Raw genomic sequence first — 9,951 nt, forward strand, 5'->3', positions numbered from 1 at the left:
GCTTAATCCACAGATCACAGCTCTCATTGAATGTTCAGGTAGAATTTAATTGCACTGGATACAAGTGGAGTAGGCAAATTCCAGAATGAGTCTTAACCAACCACAATTTTATGGCTTATCTTAAACATTCAGACAAAGGGATATTACAGTAGTTCTTTGTAAACATGAGTATCATTGACATAACACTCCAAATAAATGAATACAGTAAAATGCTGACAGGGTTAAGCTGCCTCCATACTTAATTTTCAGCTCCCCTTGTGCTGTGCCACACAACTTTCAACAACAGCCAATATTATACTGTGGTGGTTTTCAATTGGGACCTGATTGTAGCTAGCTGCCTTACAGAAATAACTCATTATTGGCAAGTGGACTTTATCAAATGATTGTCTGATCTTCATGCAAACATTTTTGCATAGATTTGCTTCTCTTTCTCCTTTTCCTCCTTCACTTTCAACTGGACTCTCTTCATCTCGTTTCCAATCGCTGTCAAAGGATGAACAAGTAAATTCACTTGTCAGGCAAGGAAAACAACCTATCACAACGAAATGGCAAAACTGTTGCATATGTCATGAAGGAGTTTTGTAAATAAGTTACTTTGAGCATCATACTGCTCTCAATATTGACCATTTATTCTAAGTTCTAGTTAGCCTTTAGAATATTCAAAAGAACACATGGCCACATTTACATATGCAGCCCAATTATTAATATTTTTTCCACTAATTGGGCAATAGATTGTGTAAATGCTGCCATAAGGACACAAATGATCCCCTGGATTGATTGTTACCATAAAGAAGCAGTACCAACCTTTGTCCTCTGGTGCTATTTCTTGAGCTTTCTTCAGATCACTCTGCAAATGTCAAAAGGTGAGAAATATTTTAGTGAGTTGACAGACAAGTCAAACTACAATGATACAGCTATTGACCACTTCCTCCAATTCCAGATTTAAAGCTGGAATCCTCAGTTGCTACATCCATTTTTGGACTTACAAAATAATGATATGCCCATTTCTTTCTTGAAGAATATCATTTATAAATGCCTCATGAGCTTAGTTCAATAGTCATACCCCATCAGAACCCAAAATACATGCTTGTTTTACACCAATATGTAAAACACTGTATAGTGTCAGAACATGGTTAAAATGATATCATGGATGGTCAGTCCGTAAATTGATAGCTCTGTCTGTATTTGAGTGGTTACATTCCTCAGTTTTATACCAATACACAGGCCGGGTGACCATTGTTTCATCCCAACTCTTTGGAAGCAATGTTTTAGTGCAAATAAACCCATATGAATCGGTGGGGGAAAATATCCTTGTCGCATGGGTTCCAGTCCAGAATGCCCATTTTTGTTAGGCTGGGACAAATGGTTCACATTCTGAAGTCATGATTGGTATGATAAGAGTGTATATCAACTTTTTTTCTTTACCATGGCTTTACTGTATTCCTTCAGTCCCTGCCAGGCTTGGGCCCTCCTGAACAGAGCTTTAGTGTTTTTCTGGTTCAACTCCAGTGCCTAAAAAAAACAAGCAAACATACATAAATCAGACGAAATAGTGACTGCACTGCTCAGTGTTTCTTTCCCTTCCTAATCAAATTATATTTGTCACATGCGCCGAATACAACAGGTGTAGACCAAACTGTGAAATGCTTACTGACAAGCCCTTAACCAACAATGCAGTTTTCAGAAAATGGACTTAAGAAAAAAAAAAAGGTACACAAAATAACATTGAGGCTATATACAGGTGGTACTGGTAAAAGGTCAATGTGCCGGGATACAGGTTAGTCAAGGTAATATGGACATGTAGGTAGGGGTAAAGTGACTATGCATAGATAATAAACAGCGAGTAGCAGCAGTGCAAATAGTTCAACTGGCCATTTGATTAATTGTTCAGCAGTCTTATGGCTTGGGTTTAGAAGCTGTTAAGGAGCCTTTTGGACATAGATTTGGCGCTCCGGTACCGCTTGCCATGTGGTAGCAGAGAGAACAGTCCATGACAATTGTTTTTGACCTTCCTCTGACCCAGCCAAGTATATAGGTCATGGATGGCAAGAAGCTTGGCCCCAGTGATGTACGCACTACCCTCTGTAGCAGTTGCTATACCAGAAGGTGATGCAACCGGTCAGGATGCTCTCGATGGTGCAGCTGTAGAACATTGAGGATCTGGGGACCCATGCCGACTCTTTTCAGTCTCCTGAGGGCGAAAGGCATCGTCGTGCCCTATTCACAACCTTCTTGGTGTGTTTGGACATGATAGTTTGTTGATGACGTGGACACCAAGGAACTTGAAACTCTCGACCTGCTCCACTACAGCCCCGCCGATGTGAATGGGCGCCTGTTCAGCCCACCTTTTCCTGTAGTCCACAATCATCTCCTTTGTCTTGATCACGTTGAGGGAGAGGTTGTTGTCCTGGCACCACACTGTCAGGCCTCTGACCTCCTGCCTATAGAGACTGTCTCGTTACCACCTGGGGACGGCCCGTCAGGAAGTCCAGGATCCAGTTGCAAAGGGAGGTGTTTAGTCCCTGGGTCCTTAGCTTAGTAATGAGCATGGAGGGCACTATGGTGTTGAACGCTGAGCTGTAATCAATGAACAGCATTCTCACATAGGTGTTCCTTTTATCCAGGTGGGAAAGGGCAGTGTGGAGTGTGACTGCGTCATCTGTGGGTTTCCGGGATGATAGTGTTGATGTGAGCCATGCGGGGCAATAGTCATTAAGGTAGGTTACTTTAGCTTTCTTGGAAACGGGCTATGGTGGTCTGCTTGAAACATGTACAGTTGAAGTCGGATGTTTACATACACTTATGTTGGAGTCATTAAAACTTGTTTATCAACCACTCCACAAATGTCTTGTTAACAACCTAGTTTTGGCAAGTCAGAACATTACTTTGTGCATGAAGTAATTTTTCCAACAATTGTTTACAGATGGATTATTTCACTTATAATTCACTGTATCACAACTCCAGTGGGTCAGAAGTTTACATACACTAAGTTGACTGTGCCTTTTCAACAGCTTAGAAAATTCCAGAAAATTATGTCATGGCTTTAGAAGCTTCTGATAGACTAATTGACATCATTTGAGTCAATTGGAGGTGTACCTGTGGATGTATTTAAAGGCCTACCTTCAAACTCAGTGCCTCTTTGCTTGACATCATGGGAAAATCAAAAGAAATCAGCCATGACCTCAGAAAAAAATTGTAGACCTCCACAAGTCTGGTTCATCCTTGAGAGCAATTTCCAAACGCCTGAAGGTACCACGTCCATCTACACACACATCACGTTAGCTAATGAGCCAACCAGCTAACGTTACCTAGTTAAACAACAATGAAATAGTGCCAAATCATGTTGTTACTACCCTGCATGAATCTGCTGGGAGCTAACCAACCAGGTTCAAATGTTAGCTAGCTAACATTAGGCTCTAACTAGCAAAGCAAACAGTTCTGGGATACAAATAATAATGTCATACACGTAACGTTAGCTAGGGAGTCAGCCAGCTAATGTTAGTGAGCTAGCTAACAGTACACTAACTTGAAATGAAACCACTTGGTCAAAATTAGACACGTGTAATATCTGAAAATGTATCTAACTAGCGCTAGACTGTCACGGATGCCATGCCACGGTTTCCCTTAGTTTGAAGATGTAATCCGGAGTTGTTTCTCCATCTCTTTAGCTATCATACTCTAAGTCCACTGATTTCAAAACTTGATCCTCTAGAAAGTGGAGAGCAACACTTAAACAGCTCCACTACACATTGTTATAAAAAGCCGCGTTCGACAGGATTACCAACACAGACTGACCAGCTCAAATAGACAAAAGCCTTCTATATGGCAGACCAATCCAAACTCCTCTCTCGGCAAGTCCAGCCCACTCATCTCAGCCAATCATGGCTAGTAAGTAGGAAGGTTTTTTTTTCTTCTGTGGCTTAACCAACAAGGCTAGTAATTTAACAATTTTATTCATATTTACAGATGGCATACAAGTATATTATTAAGGCACATGAAAATTGATGTTGAAGGCATTTCCGCCAAAAAAAGCATTTTGATAAATAAAATAACGTTAAAATGGCTCTCCTGGCCTCCCGGGTGGCGCAGTGGTTAAGGGCGTTGTACTGCAGCGCCAGCTGTGCCATCAGAGACCCTGGGTTCGCGCCCAGGCTCTGTCGTAACCGGCCGCGACTGGGAGGTCCGTGGGGCAACGCACAGTTGGCCTAGCGTCGCCCGGGTTAGGGAGGGGTTGGCCGGTAGGGATGTCCTTGTCTCATCACGACTCCTGTGGCTGGCCGGGCGCAGTGCGCACTAACCAAGGTTGCCAGGTGCACGGTGTTTCCTCCGACACATTGGGGCGGCTGGCTTCCGGGTTGGATGCGCGCTGTGTTAAAGAAGCAGGGCCTACCCGATTACTTATCCCTTTCGGACATAGACTAGAGCTGTGTCTGTCCTGAGGTCACTGGCGCGGGAAACTATGAGTGCCCAGAATATGTTATACGATGTTGCATGGATCTTCAGACGGATCCAAGTTCATAGTTGATACAATGTTTTAAGTTCATTTCAGACAGGCCATGCACAGCCAATGTGATTTATAGGATTTTTTTTATTTTATTAGGATATTATTTTACCTGCAGGCTGTACTGTTTTTAGTTGTTGGCTTTATATGCTATTTTTGTCTGCACAGGACTGTGCAATGCCCCCATATTGGCCTAAATTACTTACCTCGTCACAGCTGTCCATGGCTTCCTGCCAGAGCTGCATCTTCAGTTTACAGGCAGCGGTGTTGAGAATGCAGCTCACCGCCGTGGGCTCCAGCTTCGCCTGGGCTTTCTCAATCTCCTGCTCATCACCGGCAACTGCCAGATACCTGGCAAGTGACACGTTTCACCATTTAGTCCTTTGCTAGGCTGGTCCCAGATCGGTTTGTGCCATTTGGACAACTCCTATGGTCATTGTGCATTCAAATGCATGTCATGCTGTGACACAAGCAGGCCTAGTACACACACACACTGTAAATCACAGTGCGAGCGGAGTGAACCCTGGATAACATTTCACCTGAGAGCTTTGGAGTACTTCTTGATTGCAGACTGCCAGTCTTGGTTCTTGAAAAAGTTGTTCCCAATATTCTTAATATCCTCAGCAACACATAGGACTTTGTCAACCTAACCAAAAAACAACAAGTATGAGACTTTTATGCTATTTTCACAATCAGTGCTGCATCAGCATTTCACAATCACAGAAATGCAGTTCATGTCACACTTAATGCTTAAATAAATCAATCCACATAATAGGGGTGTGAACATTTAAACGAAATTGGGATCCTTAACATTAACACCCCTAACCAAAAAATAATAAAAAATCCATAAAATTAAAATCACAGTGCAGTTTTCACAAAGCATATTATTTTCCTAGTCATAGCCTAACTAGACAATAGGCTATAAAGGCCTGGAGAAAGTTGTGTAATTTAAATAGAACCAGAGAGGAAGAGGCTAACTTTCTGCAATTTTTTGTGAATGTGCGAGACATGCACATTCATCATTTCGAGATACAGATTACCAAGACATGTGTACGGTTCTTTCAGACTGCCCCCTCCACTCTCGCCCGCCGGCTCACCTGCGCTTTGCTAATGAAGAACATCATAACCTACTGAAGTTGCGAGACATTGCAAGCCAAGACATTGCGAAATGCAGCATTCCATTGCGAGATACACCTTTTAATTGCCTCTAGATAGGCCTAGTGCACGGTTCTGAATGTCTGGCTAGTGGCCGACCTGCCTAAACTGTGCCCCTCCCCTCTCTCGCTAGCTCACTATGAAAGACGCAAGTGTTTGTGTTCTCGGCATCTAATCTGTCTCCTCCGTTCCAAAAAATACAGAATATTTGTAGTCGATTCCTAGCGGAATCCAATCTTGACACTCAGAAATGGGAGTCGACGTGCAAGGAGTTGAGGACAGTATTATTTTCGTGTGGACTCTCCGCCACTACATTATTGTCGTTAACAGTTGGGAAAAAGGCAGAGAAAGGCAAGCGACAGCAGCAAAGTCCTGTATGGCAATACTTTGAGAAGTTAATTTAGAAGGAAATGCAAACTTTGCGAGGTGGAATCGAGGTACAGTAATACAGGTGCAACCAGTGTTTCCCCTACATAAATTTAGCAGAGACGGCCCGCCACTCCAAAAGATATGAAGAGGCGTTATAATTTCCGTGATTGTAAAATGTCAGTGTAAACTAAAAACAGATATAATGTACATGGAAAAGATAATGGAGCTATATATATTTTTTTTCATAAGATCACCTTTTGAGACTGACAATAACCAAAATAAAAAATAGAACGTCAGCATGGGTATCTTCAGAGAAGCGTTTAGAGAGAAAATGAGGTAGGACTACTAACATCTTTTAAATCAACGTCGGCGTCCTCTGGGTAGTCTGGATGGGTGTCCCCTGAGCCGTCGTTCGGGGCTACTCCCCAGTTGTCTCCATGTTTATGCTCACCACACTCGGCAATTACACAGGGCTATGGGGTAAGAATCAAGAGCAAAACTGTAAATACACTATGAGCATTTCACAAGTGTCACACACTACAGAAAAATACTAGGTAATCTACCTGCTGCAAGGCAAAACATACAGCTTGCTGCTGCGTTAATGTTATTGAATGTGGCAGTATTTATTCTCATTGATTGACCTTGAGAGGTGTGTCCTCGTTAGTCTCTATGGCCTCCAGTGTTTTCACCAGCCCTAACCCCTTCAAGACTTGTCCAAAGACAACGTGTTTGCCATCTAGATGAGCAGTGGGCACAGTGGTGATGAAGAACTGGGAGCCATTGGTGGCGGGTCCAGAATTGGCCATACTCAGCAAGCCCTCTTTGTCGTGCTGGAGAGGACACAGACACCCACATGTTAATTCAATGATGACCAAGAAAACAGAAATAATTTGTCATGCTAAGGGCCAGGAGTTATTCCTATGACTAAAGCCCAGACTTTATACTGGTCAAGAAAATCTCCTATGTTATTCCAAGTCATTATGAAAATCCTTACCTTGTAATGGAAGTTCTCATCTTCAAACTTCTCCCCATAGATGCTCTCCCCTCCAGTGCCGTTCTGGTTGGAGAAATCTCCTCCCTGGATCATGAACTGCTTGATAACTTAAATTGATTGACAGCGTACATGTTTGTGGTCATTACCGCAATATAGATGTGATCTATATATAGCAGGGCAAACCAATTTTGGTGATTTCTGGTATATCATCAAAATAAATCACAACACGTTTTTGGACTCATTCAGCAGTCTTTACCCGATTAAGTACAATAGCACTGGAAATTAATGTTTAAAATTATATTTATAGTCCAAAAAACGTAATTAGAAAATTATGCCGTTGCTGCTTCCTCCTGTTGACAAAACATTGATAAATAGCCCATATTGATCATCATAAAGTGGGTGGTTGAGCCCTGAATTCTGATTGGCTGAATGACATGGTATATCAGAGCATATACAACTGGTATGACACAATTTTAAGTTTTACTGCTCTAATTGCATTGGTAACCAGTTTATAATAGCAATAAGGCTCCTTTGGTGTTTAATATACGGCCAATATACCACGTCTAAGGACTGTGTCCAGGCACTCCGAGTTGTGTCGTGCTAAAGAACAACCCTTAGCATTAGTATATTATCCATATACCACACTTCCTCGGGCCTTATTGCTTAACTAGACCCTAGTCAGGCTGTAAGCAAGCAGGTACGACCTGCTGGCTAACAAACAGTGGAAATGCACAATACTTACTCCTGTGGAAAGGACATCCTTTGAAATGGAGTGGTTTTCCTGTGGTTTTGCCAGTTCCCTTCTCTCCAGTACAGAGTGCTCGAAAGTTTTCAGCGGTTTTGGGGACAACATCAGCAAACAGTTCGAACACGATTCGGCCAACTGGTGACAACATAGCATACATTATGTGGATAGTTGGTCTTTAAAAAATGCAATTTCAAAGTAGATGTAACTCAAAAACAAGCCTTTTAGTCATCAACTAGCTAATCTGGTAGACACTGGAGTGTTGAATACGAAAAACATGACAGCACGTGCTTGTTGCTTCGAATGGAACGTTAATGTATCAGGCGAATGGATATTCACAAATTAGACGAACTTTTTATATTTAGACAGTAGAAAATACCTAACAATACAAGTACCTATATGGTTCAAAATAGCATAGGAATTACAAATGTGTACTTTAATATACATTGGTCGCTGTAACGTTAATTTAAGATCATGCTAGCTAGCATGAATGTGCTTTTTCTAGAAACCACCCGGCGCTGCTAGCTAGCCATTAGCCTAGCGTGTCCAGTTGAATGACTAACAGCGCTTTATTGAAAATATTCTAACCTCTTTCACCACCAATGTCTACATCAAAGAAGACACGGGGGTTTTCTTTGTTTGAAGGCTTGGTCACGGGTGTTGCGTTAGACATGTCTAAAATCCTAAACGTCAGCTAGCTAAAGTTACTTCCACAATACTCCTAGTTATCAGCGACTCGTCAGCAACACTCAAAAAGAACTTCCGGGTCACGGAATTTCCGAAGAATTACAAATAAAAGCCCCCTCACGTAATAGTACAAAAGTATCATGAACCTGTATTTATTCACGATATGAAACATTGTCTACACATTAATAATGATGAATATTTGTTCATATTTAAGTGAAATTTGCATTTAATGTGGGTTTTAAAGCATGTTCCAAGGTCAAATAAATGCCCCCAACGCAGTACTCTTATGAAGAGAAAACTATTCTAGGTGTTGAAGTGGGGTTAGGATTCTTAACTAGGATCTGTATGGTGTTCCTTCATGCGGGACTGAGGTCTTTATGGCCAGCAATACTTTATACTCCATTAATGAAATAAACTGTTGGCCTACAATTTACATATTGGGTTAAAGAGAAAACGATTCTAGGTGCCGAAGTAAAAGCGGGGTTGGGATTATTCACTACTTTTAAAAATGTATTTAACCTTTATTTAACTTGGCAAGTCAGTTAAGAACAAATCCTTATTTACAATGACGGCCTACCCCGGCCAAACCTTGACGACGCTGAGCCAATTGTGCGCCGCTCTATGGGAATCTCAATTACGGCCAGATGTGATGCAGCCTGGATTCAAACCAGGGACTGCAAGAGAGGACTGCCTCTTGCAGTGAGATGCAGTGCCTTAGACCGCTGCGCCAATAACATGGTACAAACATTGTTAGGCACAGACAACAGCACAAAGGGCAAAAAGGAAGAGACAACAATAAGTAAGTGTTAGTAACAATGTCCATGTTTGAGTCTTTGAATGTAGAGATGGAGATAAAACTGTCCAGTTTGAGTATTCATTGCAGCTCGTTCCAGTCGCTATTTGCAGAAAACTGAAAAGAGGAGCAAACCAGGGATGTTTGTGCTTTGTGGACTTTTAACAGAATGTGACTAGCAAGAATGGTTGTTGAATGTGGAGGATGAGGGTTGCAGTAGGTATCTCAGATAGGGGGGGTCCTGTGCAATTGGGTCTTGGACTTCCTGACGGGCCGCCCCCAGGTGGTGAAGGTAGGAAACATCTCCACTTCGCTGATCCTCAACACTGGGGCCCCACAAGGGTGGGTGATCAGCCCCTTCCTGTACTCCCTGTTCACCCATGACTGCATGGCCATGCACGCCTCCAAATCGATCAACAAGTTTGCACACGACAACAGTAGTGGGCTTGATCACCAACAACGATGAGACAGCCTACAGGGAGGAGGTGAGGGCCCTCGGAGTGTGGTGTCAGGAAAACAACCTCTCACGCAACGTCAACAAAACAAAAGGAGATGATCGTGGACTTCAGGAACCAGCACCACCCTATCTACATCGATGGGACAGCAAGGAGAAGGTGGAAAGTTTTAAGTCCCTCGCGTACACATCACGGACAAACTGAAATGGTCCACCCACACAGACAGTGTGGTGGAGACGGCGCAACAGCGCC

The 9,951-nt window shown here is 42.5% G+C and overlaps 1 protein-coding gene across 1 annotated transcript; it reads right to left on the bottom strand.

Annotated features, from left to right (window-relative positions):
* Positions 1–26: 26 nt before the first annotated feature.
* LOC118363596 (peptidyl-prolyl cis-trans isomerase D-like) lies at positions 27–8,528 on the bottom strand. The gene is made up of 10 exons (XM_035744620.1): positions 8,353–8,528; positions 7,762–7,902; positions 7,020–7,126; positions 6,667–6,855; positions 6,376–6,498; positions 5,041–5,147; positions 4,708–4,852; positions 1,426–1,512; positions 805–847; positions 27–483 (listed from the first exon to the last, which is right to left on the bottom strand). Exons 1-10 carry the CDS (start codon positions 8,435–8,437, stop codon positions 395–397), a joined length of 1,116 nt encoding a protein of 371 aa, XP_035600513.1. The 5' UTR covers positions 8,438–8,528; the 3' UTR covers positions 27–394.
* Positions 8,529–9,951: the final 1,423 nt, after the last annotated feature.

The sequence above is a fragment of the Oncorhynchus keta genome, chromosome 30, assembly GCF_023373465.1.
Source record: "Oncorhynchus keta strain PuntledgeMale-10-30-2019 chromosome 30, Oket_V2, whole genome shotgun sequence".
NCBI lineage: Eukaryota > Metazoa > Chordata > Actinopteri > Salmoniformes > Salmonidae > Oncorhynchus > Oncorhynchus keta.